Source organism: Simochromis diagramma, unplaced genomic scaffold (assembly GCF_900408965.1).
Source record: "Simochromis diagramma unplaced genomic scaffold, fSimDia1.1 OVJJ01000320.1, whole genome shotgun sequence".
NCBI classification, from domain to species: domain Eukaryota; kingdom Metazoa; phylum Chordata; class Actinopteri; order Cichliformes; family Cichlidae; genus Simochromis; species Simochromis diagramma.
This window is the reverse complement of record NW_024386773.1, coordinates 3,739,239-3,760,457: the sequence shown is the minus strand read 5'-3', so window position 1 is coordinate 3,760,457 and position 21,219 is coordinate 3,739,239. Positions and strand designations below refer to the sequence as shown.

The window sequence follows — 21,219 nt, the reverse complement described above, 5'->3', positions numbered from 1 at the left end:
TATGCTACAATTTGCAGAATGCATGCAAATACAGAGCTGCTCTTAGCCAGATGCACTGATATGACAAAACTATCTTTTACATTTCTACACAACTGAGTTTCCATTTACACTTGGGATCATTTTAATCACTGGGTGAATTAAATTAAAAGATTTTTTATTTTGGGTGTGATTTTTCACAAAGGTTGAACTATGCAGGTGGATAACTTAGTAGTAGCAGGACACATTTTCAGTGAACCCATAGCTAGCAAATTCAGTATCAGCACTATGCATCTGCACACGTAACAAATGCTTGACTTGGTCTGAGCTTGTGCTTATGTCACACAGATTGAATATGAGTGCTGTTAGGTCTTTTGGAGTCCATTAAAACACAAAATAACAAACAAAAAATGTTTTTGTTTTTGAATGGATGTTGGTTTCTGTTTGGATCTACACAACCAGACAATACTGCCAGTAACACAACATAAGGAAGCAAGAAGGACACACAAAGGATCCTTAAGGTGGAATCTTTTACAACAAAAATGACTCTTTCCCAGACCTGCGCAGTAAGAGCTGGTAAATGGCTGAAACGGGAAACCTTAGCCAATAATGCAACACGTGCGCACAGTAGGGGGCTCTGTTCTGTGGTGGGTGACATAGCTATTCGTTATTATAGTAAAGATGGTGGTGTGTGCTTTTTCTTTTATTTTCAATTAGAATTGCATTTGTTTTGTGCTTTGGATGCTGATCGTGATGTGAAAATAAAGAAACCATAATGCTGTGCAGCTGAGTAGTACTAGCGTGAGCTGTAGGAAAAAACTTACCATCCTTTTAAAGCTTTTTTTCCCCTTTTTTATTTAATATTTAAAAAAATAATAATTCACTCAGACTGAACTGGTGATCCGAGGTCCCCTTTACTGCCCAAATAATTACTCTTAGGCATTTCATTAATGTCTTTCAAGCAGTAACAATCGTCTCTAAAAGGACCTTGCCATTTCCTTGATTTCCTGTGAATAAACACACGCCATTTTGCTTTGTGTTCAATCTGAATAAGGCTTCAAAGAAATTCAAACTGTCTTCTACAAAGCAGTGAGCGACATTCGGCACAGAGAATTTGCCAACATTAGATCTTCGTCTCCTCGCAGCTCTTTCATTCCCATTGGTGTGAAAAGAGACGAGCTGCTGGTTTGTTAAAGAGGATGTCATATTGCATTATAATCTCCGGGTAAGAAATTCATCAAACCTTCCCCTGCCATGTGGCGCTGCTGACGTGCTTTTGTACCCCGTGGAGAGAAACACTGTGTTAAAGCAACAACTCGATCTCTGTTCCCGCATCAGACTAAAACACACCTAAGAACACACTCCCTGCTGCCATATTGCTCAGTATAACAAATGAACACCTGCAGCCTTTACCTCCCTCCCTCCAGCCCCTCCTCCTCCTCCTCGCCCTCCCTATAGAATAGACCTCCTTTCCTGGCAGTCCATTTTTTTTACTCTTGACTTTTCTGGGTCGTCTCTCTAGCTTAGAAGCACACCAGAGACCTCTCTGCTTTTTCCGTCCTTCTCCTCAGTTCTTCCGCTACTAATTCACATCTTTGGCATCTTTCTTTCAGTTATTTTCATAAAGAACACTACTGCACAGACTTTGCCTTATTTTGACTTGGAAATATTTTGCTCTTTTCCTTAATCTCTTCACTGCCTTCTCTAAATACACTTGGCCTCTGTGTGACTTGACAGCAGAATTGAAGAAGAAAACGAGTTGTTATTCAATGAAGGGGAGCAGGGGAAGGAGGAAAATAAAAAACAAGAGATGCAAGAAGGAAGAGAGCATGAAAGATTTAACTTCTTTTTAAAGCAAGAAGGGAAAAGGAGACGTAATGTGCTATTGTACTTTTTTTCAGTCTTACCTTCTTCGTCCCTCCTCATGCTCTTCTTTTCACCTTTACCACTTTTGTCCTATTCCTCCGTATCTATCGCCAGCTGATGTTTGACTGATATCCTCTTTCTGCATGTCATTTTTCCATCCTGCTTCTTTTCTTTACTCGCTCCACTTATGCTCATCATACATAAGTCCCAACTCCCTTCCTCTCAATTTCCCTTCATGTCATTCTGCTCACTCTCTCTCTCCTGATTTGCAGAAGGCTAATGTCCCAGATCCTCCTTTTAGAAGTGACATCTCGTCTAGCTGCTTTATGAAGCCATAATACCTGATGCACATTCGTACTTCACACACACACACACACACACACACATTTAACACTTTCATTTCTAACTAAAAGGTAGTTCTTTTAATGTTTCTATAGGAAATCTGGATTCTACAGTTTAAATAAATAGACACTAACACGTGTCCTCGCAGAGGAGCAGTCCAAGTGTAAACCTGTACATAATCCTGCTGTTAATCTTCAGATTTCATCCTAAATTAGCTAATTAAGGGATAAAATCACCACTTTGGAAGATTTTCCTAATTTCCTTCTCCTTATGAGAACATTTTGTTCCCACAAGCAAAGAATTACTGCAGCACACACACTCACACAATGAAATATAAAGTCAATTAATCTCCCAGTACAGCAGCACCAGGAGCGCCTGTTCTGTTTCTATTAGAGATTTTTTTTTTTTCTCTATCTGATTAATGGCAGGATTAGAGTGAACGAGAACAAGTCTGAGAGGAAAAAAAGTGTTCTCCCTAAAACACTTAAACATTATTGTTTTCATTTTTATTCTACATTCAAAGAAAAAGAGAACTTGTCTCTGCTGGTTGTATTTTTTGTGCACAGCATTTTTTTTTAAATCAGATAGACAAAAAAAAATCTAGTTTTGGACTCTGGAAAATAAAACTGGACCGCATTCATATAGTATTGTCCTAGTCTTATTTACTACTTAAAGTACTTGCAGCTGTTAATTTGACAAGCAGAGCTAGTACAATGAAATTTGCAGGATCAATCAGGGGCTGAACAACACAACAGTGTAGAGAACGCAATAACATGCAATTTCAAATAAGATAAAATGGCTCAACTTGGGGAATGGCAAAATACAATACAGTATCACACAATGTATTATAGAATAAGAAAAACATGCAATAGCACCAGACTAGTGACCTATAGTAACTCATAGGTTGTCTCTTATTGCTGATTAAGTGATACAGTGCCAATTTCTGATTCAGTGATACATTGTATGACAGTCTGTGTGTTCAATAAAGTGTTTAGCGTATCGCCAGCGAGACTTCACAGTTTAACACATTTTTGGTTTGCAAAAGCTGGATGCAGCGTTTTAGGTAGATGAATATGCAAGGGACAAGTCTTTTGTTACCAGAAAATAGCTGGTTTCCTTTTGTAGTCTGAGCAGTACTGAGCAGACTTTGGTGGCCTACAGATCGACAGTCCACATGGACAACAAAAGATGGATTGCATATGCCAGGATCTTAAAACTACTGACTATTGTCTGTGTGTCTAATTTTATGTTTATCTTCATAAACTCGGACTGGCGGAGGAATAAAAGGTCTTGTCCTCTGATATCGGCTGGCTCTCAAAAGAGGCAACTTTTAAAAAAAAAAAAAAAAAAAAAGCATTTTGAATTTTAGACTCACTTTACATGGAGGCTAACTCTGAAAAGCCAACAGAAAGCAAATATATAAAGTAGATCACTCAGAAACACCAGCCACAGCTATGGATATTTAAATGATGTTTACTTTATACAGATGATTTCTAAAAATCCACAAATGTAATTTAAATAATTTACTGACAATAAGACTAATATTTTTTACTTACAATTTAAGGACATTACATTGATTTTTTTACTGATTGTGTTTCGCTGTATCTTTCACACATTACCAGTGTGCGTCTCTGGGTTTTGGACCCTGTCCCGTGCTGATGGATAGGATGTTGTGTTATATGAGATCATATTTGCAACTGACACAAATTAAAGCTTGTTGGAAAATAAATAAATAAATAAGCTCAGACACATCACTCATCCAATAAAGTAAAGATATGAGGCTTTCCATTTCAATTCAACCATCTCACAAGTTCTTTAGGCTCAATTGTTCAGCTTTTTGCATGAAGCATTTTTCATGGAATAATATCGAGTGCTGCTACGAATGCCTTTACTTTTATTTTCCAGTGATGATACTTATCCCACTTATGGTAGACACTCAGGTGCAGTTTTGTAGGAATATTTGACAAAAACATATCATAGAAGAGGCACAACAATTAGTTTCTGCATCCACTGAAGGGGGAATCAGCTCAGAATAAAATGCAGCAGCGCATACTGAGAAGCTTTCATTAATTACATCGCTGAATTGGAGCATTTCTCACTATGTTATCACTCTCTTCACTTTCCTTTAAAAAGCACAGCTGAGTGCAACAAGAGGACATTCGGCAGCAAAGTGTGTAAAGTCAGAACCAGAAGGAGAAAATAAGAAAGTGGCATTTGCGCTTTACGGCATAAAGTTACTTCTGGAATAAACTCCATTACTGTGAGATTCACTGTTCCCTGGGACGTTGGTTCAAACAGATGATAGGGGGGAAAAATGCATGCACTGTTGACTGGCTTTCATATTTTACATTAACGTAATCCTGGAGAATCATCTCAGCTGTCAGTCTGTCACCTAAATGGTGAAACCTGACACCTGAATTGCTAATAACACATGCATGGCCTACATAAGGCTGTGTGTCATCAGCTGGGGCATGTACTGTAAGCATGAGTTCATTTATTGTTGTTTATTTTTTAATTATCAGGGAGTACATAAAATCTATTTACATGAATCAAAGCTCGTTTCCCACTTATTTGGTCAATTAAAAGGCTTACAATTAAGGATCAGTTGTCCTTTTTTTTACCAACCTACAACTGTTCTGCTTTTCCCAATTATGTGGTGGCTGATTCATTTATCCTGATCCTATTATTATGGAGTTGAAAATAATCCTTATTTATCTTATACTGGGTTGTAGTGTGGCCCCTGAGTTGGTTTGCCAGTCTGGAGGTGCTTTAGCTCATTTCCTGTTAAGACCACTTTCTTTTAAAGCTGTTTTTTCTCCTGCCTGAGCAGAAAAAACTGTCTCAAACAGAACATTTAGAAAAGTGTGAATCCAGGGATTACTTGTACATACACTGAGCTCAGTACTTAAACCTTCCCCATGTTTACACCACCATTTTATCAGTATATTGTATATGTCCGTCTTCTATTTGTTCAGCTACTCCTTTTAGGGGTTTGCACAGCGTGTCTTCATCTCACCTCTTCACACCTTCCATTTCTCTCAGAATCCTCCTCTGTCACACCAACCCTCCAAATGTCCTTCTCAGTGGTTGTCCTATTCTCCTGCCTGGCAGCTCCATATTCAACATCCTTTGTGCAACATATCCACTATTCCTCCTCTGCACAGGTCCAAGTCAACGTGCCCTAGACTTGCCCCTCTAAAATATGCTCATTTCTAATCCTGTCCATTCTTATCAGTCACAAGAAAAATCGTCGTACCGTCTCCAAACTGTAAGTCATAGCAGGTCTCACTACCATCTTGTAAATTTCCCGGTTACTCCTGCTGCGATCCTTCTGGAACAAATCACTCCTGATACTCATCTCTACCCTCGTCACCCTGTCTACACTCTCTTTTTCACCTCTCTTGTGCACTGTCTACTGCTTTAGGTGGTGAACTCCAGGTATTTAAACACAGTCACCCTTACTACCTGTTTTCCTTTCAGCTTCACTGCTACATCTGTCTCTCACTCATACACATATTCTGTCTTGCCTTATTCACCTTTACTCCTCTTCTCTTGAGTGCATACCTCCACTTTTTCAGGCTCTCTTTCACCTTCTCCCTACTCTCACTGCAGATCACACTGTGATCCTAGTCCACAGAAACTCCTGCTTGACCTCATTTATCAACCTGTCCATCAACACTGCAAACAGGAAGATGCTCAGAGCCAGTCCCAAGTGTAATCCCACCTCTCCCTCCTCTGACCCATCTGTCACTCCTACTACACACACCTCACCACTGTCTCACTGTCCTCATGACCTGCTACAGCCTCACATACTTATCTGTAATTCCTGACTTCCTCATAAAATGCCACTCTTCCTCTCTCTTATGCTTTTTGTAGATCCACAAAGACACAGTGTAACCATCTGACCTTCTGCATATTTCCCTATCAACATTCTCAAAGCAAACATCATCATCAGTGCTCCTTCCTGGCATGAAGCCATGCTGCTGCCCACTGATTGTCACCTTAATCATGTGATGTAATTTTGAGGTTTCCATATTGTGTCACCTCTATTTGACAGTAAAGGGTAAATATTATATCTGTCATATGTAATACTTATTCAGAGCTCAATCTAATCCCAATATAGTAAATTACATTTTTAATATTACACACAGGATAAACATTACTGACCAAATACAGAGTGCAAATATACTGCTTTTGCTTTTTTATGTTGTGTTTCACTTCTGTTCAGCTTTAGTCCTCTGTTAAAGTGCAAACTGTTCCAAAACAAGGCAGCGGTGTGCTGTCAGTGACCAAGCTAAGCAAACAAACAAGCAGGACACAGGTCAATGTGCAGAAGTGTTAAGAAATACTTCCATGAATAAAATGCTGTATATTAGAGAATACAATTCCTGAAGGTTTAAGCACAATACGAGCTATGTGTTGTGAAATCAGAAATCAAAGATAAAATCTCCACTATAAACCCACACATACTAGTAACCTGCACAGTTTTGCATACCTATAAGGTATACACTGAGGAACCAAAGGTAAGTGTCTAAATTTCAGCCACAACATAGTGTTTTAGCTATAAAACACACTCAAGCCAAGCAATTTCTTCTCCTCATCTGACCGTCAAAACAAGTAGTTGTGATGGCTTCTAAAATCCTACAATCGCTTTTAGCAGTTCTTTTAAAGTAAATTTAAATCCAGCACAGCAGTGAGATGTACCCTTGCAGATAGGGCTACTGTCTTGCCTTGCTTCTACTTTTTCACCTGTTCTTTCTTATTGTTGTTAGAACAGTACCCTCCTTCCTGTGCTGTCAGAGAAGCATATTTGAATTGAGCTGAAATGAAGCGAGAGAGAGGACAAATGAAACAAAGAGAGCAAGGGAAGGGGAAAAAGGAAGGGGAAGGGAAACAAGAAGTCAAGCGATTAAAAGGCAATTTAAGGTGGGAAGACAGAGCTAACCTGCAAACAGGATTTCAAAACTGCAGAGTGAAAATGGCTCAGGGAGGGAGTGAAGGCTTGAGAGAGCGTGTGAGAGAGACAATGAGACAGAAAACGGGAGAGAGAGAATTAACCTGCAATCAGGCCTCTATTTAGCTGCAGTCAGCCACAATCAGCAGCCATATTAGCATTTAATTAGATGGAGAGCCACAAACCACGGCCTGTCGCTTCGCTCTGATTACCTCACACACCGCTTTCATGTTCCTGTGTGTGCGCGCTTGTGTCTTGAGGCTTACCTGCGTATTTGCTCATACAGCATACCTACGATCACAAATGCCTGTACATATAAATTTGTTTGTCTAGACATGGGAATACGTCTATTTGTCAATGCATGAGTGCTCATAGAAGAGCGTGCTTGTGCTGGTAAGAGACTGAGCTTTCCCGTGCAGTGCTTACACCATGAAATGACTGCTTGAGTATTAGTTTTGATTCATCGTGAATACCATTCTACATGTACAATGAGATTGTGGGTGCTCCACACCAACTGTGCCTGAATACAATATAAAAAGTAGACAGCAGGAATAAATAACAAACAGGAGAAAGATAAACAATCAAGAGGAATATATACAAAAAAATAGGAGAAAGACAGACATTAGAGAACAAAAAATAGTTGCAAAGTTCTTAAAAGTAGTGCAAAGAAAAGTCTGAATAGAGTCCCTATGTCAGAGGCCTGAGTCATGGGGTTACTCATACCATGGCTCAGATTGGTGAGGTGGGTGGGATGTGGGGGGATAGTGTTTGTTAACAGTCTGAATGCCCCAGGGGAAGAATCTGTTTGTGATCCTGGAGGTGTGGGACCTGATTGACCAGAGGGCAGCTGGTCAAACGGGTGGTGGGCGGGGTGTAAGGGTTCACCTGTGATTTTGGCACTGGTTTTCCTGACACACGGGGATTTGGCTATGGCCTCATGAGGTGGCAGAGGGCAGCCAATTATTTTTTTTGGGTGGTGTTAGTTACCCTCTGCGTAGCCTTCCTGTTCTCAGTTGTGGCCCCTGCGTACCAAACACCCAGGCAGCAGGAGAGCACGCTCTCCACTGAGGAGGGGAAGAAGGCCAGCAGCAGCTTCCGGTCCAGGTTATTCTTCCTCAGCACACGGAGGAAGTACAGCCACTGCTGGTTCTTCTCCAGGGTGTTGGTGTTGTGGGTCCAGGTGAAGTCAACAGAGATAATCACACTAATGTGTGTGTGTCTGTGTGCTCTTGAGCAGGCGCAGGTGTACACAATATTTCTAAAAACAGTCCTCTAAGCGCTGGTTTGGTTAGACACAGCTGCTGCATGTGTTGGTTTGAAAACTGCTATGATTTACTATGTAAATAATTATAACAGGTGGTCTCAGCCAATAATGGGTCGTGTTCCAACTATTCCAATACTTCTAACTGTCTTTAAAATAAGAAAAATGCAGACTGCTGCCGTTTGGGCCTTTTATCTCTCCTGTATGATTTAGAAATGTCTGTGACACAAGAGCAGCATTTACACTTTTAAATTCACAGTTAAAATGTTCTTAAGGATGAACATTTTATACACATCTCTGTATATGGGCCAGCCTGTTATTTGATCTCACAGCTTTTAGATCTATGGCTATCTCTGCAATGTGTAGGTTTCCGCAATAACAATAAAAAGCACTTCTGCATGTGTGTGGACAACATTAATAAGAGTTTGTCATAAAATGTCATAAAACTCTAAAAGTTATTGCTTTTAGAGTTACATTTTAACAAATAGACCAAGTCTTCAAAACAGAGTAACACATAAATAATTTAAGACTTGTTTTAATTTTGATCTTCTGTGTTTTAAGAATGATTTGCACCAAACTTGTGTAGATTTTCAAAATCATTTGGCAATATATACTGTATGAACATATGGGATACATTTTAACATGACTTTTCTTAATAGTGTGGTAAAAACATGCATTATAACCAAACAAAGGTAATTTCATAAAGGCAATCAAGTCAATCAAACAGCCACAACAAGTGGATTGTAAGGAAGGTGTTTGTGTGTTTCTCACTGTTGTTTTTATGTTAACTGTGTGGAATTTTTTTTTTTTTCAATTACAATGAAAATGTTCTTATTAATTTTTTTATACATGAACATTGTGGTCCCCATTTACATTCTTTATACCAAAAATAAAAACCCTTGATACGATGCGTGGTTTCCTTTGGAAAGACAGTCATAACACAGTTTATCCACCAAAGCTCTTTGTCCTCCAATGTTACTTAACAAACAAACAAAAGGAAACAGAAAAAAATGCATACTCTGCCAAATAATCCAGTATGAATTGGGCTCTAGAAAAGATACTAGTAATGCAGTTTTCTAGGCAGGATTAATATGACAGTGAATCAGAGGTTACGTAGTTTGCAATAATACCAGTTCAGGAGCAAAATACATTACATCATCTAATGCATCCAGTTTGAGGAATTACTTTATCCTACCAGCAATCTCATCAATGAAAGTGGATATAAGTGTGCATAGGCTTTGCTGTCTTTCTCCCTCTGCATAGTTGCAATGACAATCTGAACAATGAGAACCTGACAATGAAACCACAGAGGCATGAACGTACAGTATATGTGGTATACAGCGCAGAGACAAACATATGCAACACATGATACACCACAGAGCCACGCTCAGTCATAGACACACATGCAGAGATGTAATGTCGATATCACTGGTAAAGATTTTCACTTCTTTTTATGCACTTAACATATCTGCTCTCTAAAGTGTTAGAATAGTAGAAAATGCACATTATCTACCCACAGTTCTGCCAAAAGTCCAACACACTAATACCAGCTTACTCTCATACCTGACAGAATGTTTAAACTGACAATGACAACCAAAGCCACAAGAGTCTCTGCAGACATGACATATCCATATTTACAACTTTAGCGCCTCTAGTGGGGCAGATATAGACAGACAGTCTCAGAGCATGATTGCTTTTATTTTTAGTTGTTGTTCACTTTGTTTCAGTAAAATATTGATAGATAATAGTTCCTATTAAAGTAATATATTACTGCCTTTGTGGTTGTAGTGCTAGGCACTGCTCTCTTAAATGTGTGGTATTTTTAAATGACCTCCATCCACTATAAAAAAAATGACTGATAAAATATTGAATATTAAAAACTAAAAAAAAAAGGAAAAAACTACCTATTAGGTTTTAGATCAATGAACCCATGCTGAAAGGAGATTGTCCTTCAAGTTCTGGCAAGTTTTACATAACTCACTGCCTAACAGACACAAATAATGTATCTTGGAGGCCTGTGTTTTATGAATTAATCCATCAGTCATGTTGATGTCCTGTGCAGGTTTGCGCATATGTGTGTATGTTTCATTACCACTTACCTCCATCATCCTCATCAAAGGAGTTCATGCAGGGGAAGTAGATAGCGAGGGCTTCAAAGGACGCTGACAGGCTGATGCGGCTCTGCGACCTCTCCATGTAGAGGCCCGTCGTCGGGCCCGGGTCGGCCGGCTTGGCCAAGCGCGGCTGGGCATTTTTCACGCGGAGTACGGCTCGCGGCGTCTTGGATGGTTGTCAGCTGCCCCCCACGGCAGATCCACTTCACTCCAAAAAGAACAGTCAAATGAGAGCCCCAAGGCACTCACACCGACTTGAATCGGTGCAGAAACTTACTTGCACTGACTGGTGGCACAAGTTGACATGAAAGAAAGTTTTTGCTGTTCGTCTTTCTCTGTATGTGAAATTAATGTCCCCTGGTGCAAAAACATCACAGAAATCTGAAATGTGGAAAGATATACGTCAAGGTTGCTCACTTTTGATCAGGTAAATAGTTTCAAAGAATAATTATGGATCTATCTGTGACCGTGTGCTCCAGGGTTAGGTCTCTCTTTTCCTGTCATCTCCCACTAGTTATTGGCTTCTGGTTTGTTGATCCTCATGTGCATTGTCCTTTTCATGTCTCTCATGTCGTCAGAAGTCAAAATGAGAGTCAGGTGGAACTACTGACGGCACCCGATCTCACCTGCACCGTTAAAACGAGATCTTGCTCTTTGATTCACAGCAAAACTCCCTAAACTCTGCACTCTGCATGCCAGTCTAACATCCTCCTGTTTGTGCATTCAAAGCTCGAATTTCTTCCTTAGATCCCGGTGTAGAAAGGAAGATGTGGATGTGAGGAGACACTGATGGTGGAGGTGGTGCTGACGCCCAGCAACGTGTTGCTTTACGACTGAATCAAAGCTTTTGGTTCCTGTCGCTCAGCACTGTTAATTCCTTCCTCTTTGTACAGAGCAAAAGCATTTCTTTCAGACAGAGAAACTGACCACGAGATGCCAGGAGCTGTTCCCAGTCTGCTTCATTTCCAAGCCCAGAACATCAGTTGTAGCAGCAATTGCAAGTGAGGGCAATCTGTTGCTTCTGCTCTGCTTTCAACTGTATTACAATTGATGTTCTGCCGTAAATGTTCTTAATTGTTTTCTGTCAGCAGTTGTCGACTTCGTCCTCCTCCGTCAGTCCTGTGCCGCTCTGATGCCGTGCCGATGCTCCACTGACTGTCTGCTCCAGAGACGGGAGAGGACAGAGAGAGAGAGAGAGTAAAAGAGATGTGTGAGCGAAAGAGAGAGAGAGACTGCACTGTTAAACAGCTTGTGTCTGACTGGACTCATTCACTGGCAAGCTGCATGGAGAGGGAGATGGAGCGGGGGGAATTGGAGGGGGAGGGAGGATGGATGAGAGGGGAAAGCAGAAACGGGGGGGAGAGACAGAGAGCAAGAAGGCAGGAAAAAGGCGGTGGGAGAGGAGAAAGAGTGCAGACTGTTGCCTGCAGCCCAACCAATCAAAATGTGGATGAGGGAATATGGGTGTGGCTTGGGGATTGTCGAGGAGATGTAGGGCAGTACAAGTGCACATCGTCTCTCACTCGTTCTCCTTATGTTTCAGTAATCATTAACCTTTTTTTTTTTTTGAGAAAATATCACAAATGCATAAACGAAGCCAGCAGTCACTTTTACAATGGTAAAAAAAATACATCTTTCTTTAATTTCCATACTGAAAGATGAAGCTGAGGTATGATATTATTTAGGATCTCAACCCTCCTAAAGTAATCCACAAAAACACAACTTCAAAATGGGTCAGTGGTTGTACTTTTATTTTCCCTTAGTGTTTTCATATCCGGAGAAACCCTTAGGCATTTCTATCTAACCAGCTGGACACACTAATAAGATTTAATTAAGCTTAATATCGATGTTGCTATTAATTTATTGATCAAAAACATAATTTAGAAAAAAATATATAAATATAATGTTTAATGTGCACTGTGGTCTAAAAAAAAAAAGATGCAACTATGAAAACTGCTGTTTATGGTATTTCTTGGAAATTAATTTGATGTTAAAGAAGTTGTAAACTGTGGCACATAAAATAGTCACAAAAACGCAAATGACTGCCCTGTTTTTTATTTACACTCAGCACAACTGACCGGACTTATGGTATTTCAGTAAGAGTTTTTTTGATATTGTGTAACCAAGTAGGCTATATTATCTAAACCTAGCCATGCAGTTTTCATTAGTTACTGTGACTAACTTGTCATGAAGAAGTTGACTATGCAACACTTTCAACCTCTGGGGATCACTTTCAATCACAAGACAATTGCGTAGGTCAACTATTGGGAGGCAACCTGTCTCCAAAAAAAAAATCGCGATTCAGGACTCACAGCAATCACTCTCACCCAAGGTTTGGCTATAATTGCTAATGCTAATAATTGCTGATTTATAAACACAGACAGTTTCCCAGATTTGCATCAGAAGGCAACAGCTTGCAGTCTTCACTGATTTATCAGTTATTAGCTTATTATCTCAAATGGATTGCAGGATTGAATTGATGAGCAACTTGACTCCATTCGATTACAAACAGGCCACACTGAGAGGAAACTGATTCCATCTTATAGCCGTTTTACTGCATCTCGAGACACCAAAGTTGTTTTGAAGACAGCAACTTACTATGTCTTATTTCAAAGACAATGGCAATGAGCTGCACTGCAATAGTCACAAAAATGTGGTCATAGTGCAGTCTCAGTCTCTAACCACTGTTTTGCCCGAGTGTGACTGTACCATATATGCCTGACCCTAACCATATAATTTTTTAAAACCTCAACTGAACCACATAGTTTTATTACCGAAACCTAATCAAACAGGTTGGGGTTTTTTGTTTTGTTTTGTTTTTTTTATGCAGGTGCCCAAACCTAAACGTGTAGCAGTGGCGTTTTCATAAAGTAAGCCAGACAGATCATAGAACAGATGGGTATTCTGTTATGTATTTTGACAGTCTCCTGCATGTTGATGAACTCTGCCTGGATATCTTCACCATTTTGCAATGCTTCCTGGCTCGAGAATTGTTGAAAATGACTATAGTGATAATCAAAACAATATATTTACCGTTTCATGACAAGGACTCAAAAGAAATGAACTGTTTAAGAGCTGTAAAAGAAGCAAAACCACACTAAACACCTCAGTACTGTGTATTAATAGCCTCCTTTGGGCGACTGTTATTATTTTGCAAAAACATATTTCCTGTCACTGTTATATGGATCAGTATGACTGCTGCAGATTGTAAAACCTAAGCTAACTTTAAAAACATTAGAATCACATTCTGTAATATTTGTTTGTATGACAGGTTTGTAGTTTTTCCCAGAAGGACTTCGTACAGCTAAAAAACAAAAAAGAAAATAATAACAACAAAAAAAAAACCTATTCTGAAATACATGAAGGTCCACACACAGCATGGCATGTTCTATGTGCTTTGGACAAATTTAAAAGGGAACTTTGCACAAACTAAATGTATGGATAAACTACAAGAATCTATCATGCAATGGCAAAAGTATGCAACTATGTACTTTCTGGGCATATACATACTTTTTTTAAATTTCAGAATGGGTAATTGTTTCTGTGCTTCTAATAGGCTAATGTTAATATAAGATTGGAGTAATATCTCTGCAAGTTGGTCTTGACAGTGCTTACTTAAATTCTATTTCCCTTCTTGCATTTTCATGTGTATACGACTGGAAAATCCCAGTCCCAAAAAACACATGCACACCTGTGTATGTGTGATGTGCTATTTTTTATTTTGAAATTACAACTGTTAACAGTTAACTGAGTTATCTACAGGGACTGAAAATAATTATCAAAATTTAGTGCTGTTTTTTACATTTTTGCTGTAGAAATCTCTAGACAGTGCTTTCACATGCTTCCTTATTGTGGCTAACCTGTTAGCATAGATTTCATTGCTGCTGTCCTCCACATTTTATTTATTACATTAGTTTGCCAATATGTCAATAAGACATGCAATCTGTCCAGCTGAAGTCACCTGAAGAATCAATTGCACTGACAATAAATGTTTAATGTGAACAATTTAAATATTGGTTTTTTTCTCCACATGTAAATTAAAATTGGACAGGCTACAATTGACAGACTTGTCTAAAACACTAATGAAACGAGCCCTTTCGGAGCTTGTAGAGTTTTTAAACTAATCCATTCAAAGGAGACAGGGACAAAAACCAATCTAAAGATATTGGATACTAAAGTGCAACCTATGGGAGGGAAAAATACATTGCACTTAATGATGCTACAAATAGTTTATTGTGGAAAAACAGCAACAAGAAGGTTTTTCACGTAGCATGAAGTAAAAAGACAGCATGAAGCTCCAATATAAAGGTGAGCATTCACATCTGCCAGGCGAAAATTGAAATGGACAGGTCAGTCGATATCAACCAGATCCAAACCCCTTGTATGGGCTTTCTTTTTTTAAATCTTTTTTTTTTATTTTTGTTCCTCTCGCTGTGTTTTCTTCCTGCTTTTGTCCTTGTTTTATTCCTCCTTCTTTTTCATCTTTCCCTTCACTCTGCCCGTCTTTGTCTCCATACTGTGCACTTTTTCCCTCTTCCTGTGCAGCAGAAAGACAAAGGAAGGAGGCAATAGGATGTGAAATCCATGTTGCTTCACAGAGCTCCATTCATCTCTGTGCTCCTATAGTTAAAAGCCATAGGGGACACACACCCATAATGAAAACAAACAACACACTGCAGTGACTGAGTCACACAAGTACACAACTCCACAAAGGCAAAATGTGGTGAGTCATCTTTTTTATGTGTAGAAACATAAAAAACTGAAACGATACACAGATGTGCACACAAACACGAATGCAGTACATACACACATGCAGCCAGTGGCTGGCAGAAATGATCAAGTTGTTTATGCAAAAGACACCAGAGTTCATTCCACAATGTCAGTCAGACAAATGACTGGTCAGAGAACAAGGGTCACTAATTTATTACACCACATTTATGAAAATGTCAGAAGTGGCAACTCTGATCCGAACAGCTCCTGTAAACACACTGATTAAAGGAAAAACACCTACTTTCTGGAGAGTAAACTATTTGCTAAAAGTGAATTTCATGCAGTCGGTAAATCTTGGCCGAGTAGATAAACAAACATTACAGTGTCCCGAGTCAACGTATATGTTTTTAGTAAATGTTTGTAGGTCTTTCCAAATAAGGATGATGATTCTTCGCTCATTTTTTTTGTACTTTAATCAAATTATATTCTTTGATATATACTTTGATATACTCTTCTTATTCTTCATTGACCTTATTCTTTTGCCAGTGTTTTCTTTAAACATCTATTTCTCAATTTATGATTTCAATAGCAAATAGGCATGCTTCATTTTTCGTATTTATGATCCATCTTTATATCTTTTCAATTCATTCATTCTGTGTGGCAAACCTTGGTAAATTACATTTCCGTGATTCATTTAAATACCATCCTCCCATTTTTTTTCAGGGAAATTCCTGCAAATACATATGCAACAAGGCCAGCTCCAAAAAAATAAAACATCTGCCCACACTTTTTAGCCTTTTCACAAAGCTGAAAGTGTGCCTCTTTATTAAATCCTGACCATTGTTTTTATAAGTCAACAAACAAACAAACAAACGGTTTTGCACTGGTGCAGGCTGTGGAGGCTGGCCTGGAGTAGGGAAAGAATAGATTTGACTGAAGTCCTGAAACTGTCATGTGGCTATCTGAAGATAGTATGTTGTATTACTTAATTGGATATCATAAAGCATAAACAATCTGTCATGGTCCAGGTGAGTTGGCTGTAGTTCACGCCTTTGGGCGGAGCATTGTCATTGCATCTGCTTGCTCACCTGGCAGTGATCAAGAGCTCTCAACAGACAGTATTTAGGACCAGCGTCCTCATCCAATACCTAATCTCTGTTAGTAACAGGTCTCTCTTTGCGCCTTACTTTTCATCCCTACAATTACTTACCTCTTCTTCCTTGTGCCCTCAGTAGTTCCTGGATTCCATCATGCCCACCACCAACAGCTTGCACCTCTAACTGGACGCTGGCCACCTCTGCTTCCGGTTCTCTGGATCTCACGTCACCTGCCTGCCCCCTGCCTTCACTGCTCTGGATCACTGGACACTCACCCGGCCAACAGTATTTTTCCCCCAAAGCTCCCCTCCACTCCTGCCTGCCAAGTAAGAGATCAGTTTGAGAATTGCCACTACCTCGTTAGCCTTCTCCCTGCCATGCCTTTAATAATATCTCCTCTCCCTCTGTTCACAGTGCCGCCCGTTCGAGACCTCCATTCTTAAGTAGATTCCCCTTGAGCCTTAGTTGAGCCCTCCATGTCGAGGCACCTTTCCTTGTATCATTGTTTTGAGAACTGTACCCGGCCACCTGTGACTGAATCTGCTCGTGAGTCTGCGTCCACGCTCCGGTCTCCGGGCCCCAGTGTGACACAATCTACTGATTCTGAGGGGATCCAGTGGGAGGCACTCTTTGATTTTTAGCTGCTGATGTCATAATACTGTTTGTCAGTTTGTGTGAACTTATTTTCACATTAGGAAAAGCTGGCATGTGCAGTTTTGCATTGTAACTCTCTCCAAATTCAACTTCGCCTTTGTTTATTTAGCCAAGACATGCCAGAAAAATAGAGTCAAATTACTGTGGTAAGTGATCATAAACAACCTCACCAACCCTGCATTAAACTTTTTTTTTTTTTTACTACTGAACAAGAATGAGTTTTTGTTTTTTTTTCACTGCATTTTTTCAGGTCTTCATTCATGTTTTCATTCTCATCAGTCACTTCTCACTTTATAAAGGCCTCTTTACTGTAAGATGTCTCTGTCCTTGTGTGCTCTGCTGAGTGTATTGTGTCCAGTGAAGTGCACTGGTATCATGTTGACAAGCACTCGGCAGCTCGCTGTGAGCATGCTGTCCAAGCACGCCTTATCACAGGAGCATTGACCTTTTACTACGAGTACCTGCCTCAGCGTCTGTGCCCGCCTTTTTCATGTCAGTGCCTGTCTCTCTGCCTCCCTGCCTTTTCCCTCCATCTGCTCCTCTGTCAGACCCTCTGCCTTCCTTTCTGCATTTCTATTTGTTTGCAGCTATCATCAGCTGTGTTTACTTGTATCACTTTGAGTTAAGGTGTATATACATGCAAGTAGCTTTACTATTCTTAGTATAGCCTAACTCTAATTTTCTGTCCGTTAACAAACGTATTTATAATCACATATGTCTGTCTCCAAACATCTGTTGTTGTTTCTTTATCTGAATTTGTTTATTTTTATTTAATTATGTTTTTTTTAAATATCACTATCTTGTCTAAAACAGATTATCAAATTATCTGAGAAGACCAAGTTAAAGAAACATTTATAAAAAGAATGACTAAATTTGATTTCAGCTGGACTTTGCTGTAATGAAATAATCAAAAATCCGGCTACATTCAGACATATTTTATTCTGGGGGATTTTTGGCTTGTCTATGAGTTTTGGCCTTCCGTCCACACACAAACAGCATTTTGGATCACTGAAAACTGAGTTTTAAAATTTAACTTCTGCCAGGGTGAAGATTTAACTGCATTTAACTGCATTTAGTCTCACAACATCAAAGGTATGGGCAGTTATGGTACATGAACTGATTCATATACAGAGCATTTCTAGCCTGCTTCAGTACTCAGGGTGGTTTAAGGCGTCATCTCTACCTGTTGCTTTGGCATGCTCTTGTGAACGAGATCATTGTTTGCATTTTCATATAGATTGAGATCTTTTTTAAAAACTAACTTTGAAAAATCCCAGTTTTAAAAATTACCATTGTATGTGTGGATGTAACCAATTTTTGTTAAATAATAAAATTGTAAAATGTATTATTTAAAAAGAAACGTGTTAATATCTTGGAACTAGAGAAGCGCACAGTCAAAGACCATGTCCTGAGCAAAAAATCCAAAACCTGGTTTGTTGTTAATAAATTTATCCCCACTTCCCTTCTGTCAGAAATATTCTCTGTCCACCTTTGATACATATATACAACATAAACATTAGAATTTTTCATTTCTTTTCCATAGGCACCAGTACTGGTCAGATTTCTCAATTTCTACTCTGGTTAAGAAAGAACATACAAAAGTACTAAAGATACCATGGGCCAATTAAAAGACTTCATAATCCACCCTGACTGAACCTTGACCTGGACAATGTGATCTTATTAGGGCATGAAGGTCACATCCATCCCCACTGCTTGGCTGCATGCCCGACCCAACCTGGACGTTGCCAAGGCAACTGCGAGTTGCAGCAACCACGTCAGGATCAGCTGACAGTGATGTGAGATGACAAGACCACCCTGAGAGGAAGAGAGACTGAATGAAAAAGGGAAAATCTTTAAACAAAAAATTGAGCAGATGATGACAATACCTATCGGCGTATATTCATAATGTCATGCTGCAAGATGAGAGAAAAGCTGATGGGAAAAGATGGAACTGGAGGGAGAGAGAGACAGGAGACGAGAGATGAAAAATCACAGGAAGGGTCTTGTTATTGTTCTAATTGGTTATTTTAAAAGTGCTCCATAATAATACTTTCTCAGTGGATATTAACACTGAAATGTTTAAAAGTTATGCAAACCAGGATTAAAACCCTTCTATTCTTTTTATGATTTTGTTCGTTTCTCTGTCACACATTCACATTTAGGTATCTTGCTCCACATGTAAACGCAAGATTATACCAAGTTTCCCTCATTTTACTGACTAACTTTTACTGATTAAGCTTGGGAATATCATCATCAGGAATGCTTCTTTACATTACGGGAATTAGCAGTTAAACAGGACAGGACGTTTGCAGGTGCTACTTTGGAGAATTGTACCATGAGACATGCAACAAACATATGAAAACAGGAACTTCCAAAACTTGGACTTGCTGCAGAGTTGAACCCAATAATGTCAGTGGTTAAACGAGCAGCTGCTGCAAGAAATTCACAGATGAGTCATAGATGCGAACACTGATGTTTTTTTATTTTTTTGTCCCCATGGAAGTTCTCCAGTTTTACTTTAATTTAAAGCTTTGTAAATTTGGTTCTCAAACCTGCCTTTTGAGAACCTGTGAAATGGTTCTCACAAGGCATCTGGTCAGTGGAAACGAGAATGCCTCGCGGCAGTTCAGAAAACATTCTTGAAATTGAATCTATTGATCCATGTTCAAGGACACAAATACAACTACTTCTAGTTTTAAAGGGCACAAATGCCCATCTTATGAGAATCGCAGCATTTTCCCGTGTTCAAGGGTGGCATACAAGTGAAGTCAACGATTGGTTTGTCTAGTCCTAAGTTATGAAGTCTAATACTGATTGCTTTTGTCTTTGCCTTTATGCTGTTTTGAAACTGGATTTGAAGCGCAAAGGGCTTATCTGACTGGGAAATTGAGATTAGTGCACCCTAGGATAGTAGCTTGTCAGTCATAGCATTAAAAGTAATGGTGGAGGTCTTAAACAGTAGGAAAAACTGTAAAACGTATGAAAATACAATTAAAAGTCAAAAATCTACGTCCTCCTTCACACTTTTTAAAGCTGTCCAGTGGGCCAGATTGGGGTTTTTGCTCGGTCCACCCTGATTTAAGGCATCAGTCACGCAGGCCTGTCAGCAGTCATCTGGCAACCATTACTGTAAACGCAAAAGAAAAATATGTAATCCCTGGCTGGTTGCTAATGGGTTTTGGCTGTTGCTGTTGAATCGATTGCTAAAGACCCATTAATTCCTAGAGACCAGCCAATAACCCCCTGGTAACCAACTACTATAGTCCATGTTCAGTTGGCGAGTGGTTGTTGCTCGTCACTAGCAAGAAATTGGTCACAAAGAGGTACAGTGCTGCACTGAAAACCTCTTTGCAATTGCACTGGTCACCAGTAGTTTGTATGTGAGACTTGCAAAGATTCATGACCAACTCACAGAGCAATAGTAAAAGTCAAGCCTTTTGAAAATGTGTTGATTGCACTGGTATGGGAATGCCTAGAATTTAAAGGGAAACAGGCTCCATTTCCACTTTGAGTGAGATTTTTCCAAATTTAAAAGAAGCTTGGAGAGTAAATGGCAAGTATTTGTAGACGGGTTGCACCTTCCATGCACACTTTGGACAGCAACAGCAATTTGCTAGCAACCAAAGCAATCACAAGGAGGTTTTTGGACCATCAACCTCTTTGTCATCAATTACACCTAATGACAGCCAGCAACCTGTAGCAACCACTTGCCAACTGGTTGGAAAATATACGTCTTTTCTGCAACCAGCCAGTCACCAGGGAAATTCTGGTTCCTAGGCCTGTGTGACTGAGACCTTCTCTGCCTCCTCAAATGTGTTCCCAACTCTGCCAAAACTCACTAAATATCTACGAAATTGGTCGCAAGACAACTTCAACTCTTTTGTCTTATTCAAAAACATCATCAACAGCAATCATCACTACATTTTTCCGCAGTGCATTTTTTGAGGACAATTTTTTTTTTTTTTTTTTTTTTGCAAAAACACTTTTAGTGTGTTTATACATTAACCAACAATTTTGCATCTGAAAAATTCAGAATTTTGTGTAAAAGCATTATAAATATAATTTGTTTTTTAACTATTTTATTTTTGTTTTTGTGAAAACACATAACGTTTGACCTGTTAACATATCTTACAATCTAGAAGAAAGTGCAAATAATTACTGCTTTGCAACATACAAAAAGACACACAGTCACCTTCAGGTCCAGTAGTTAGACCTAGGGCATACCTTAGTGGAGACTTTACCTGT

General features: G+C 39.3%; 1 protein-coding gene across 2 annotated transcripts in view; it reads right to left on the bottom strand.

The window, feature by feature from the left end:
* The window catches only part of rims4 (regulating synaptic membrane exocytosis 4), a 51,523-nt gene extending 39,737 nt beyond the window's left edge, over positions 1-11,786 (bottom strand). The window contains exon 1 of one of the 2 annotated variants that reach the window (XM_040004020.1): positions 1,884-11,786. In XM_040004020.1, coding sequence (XP_039859954.1) covers positions 1,884-1,902 — 19 coding nt within the window. In that variant the 5' untranslated portion in view covers positions 1,903-11,786. The remainder of the gene's footprint in view (positions 1-1,883) is intronic. The other variant, XM_040004016.1, reaches the window with a different exon arrangement.
* Positions 11,787-21,219: the final 9,433 nt, after the last annotated feature.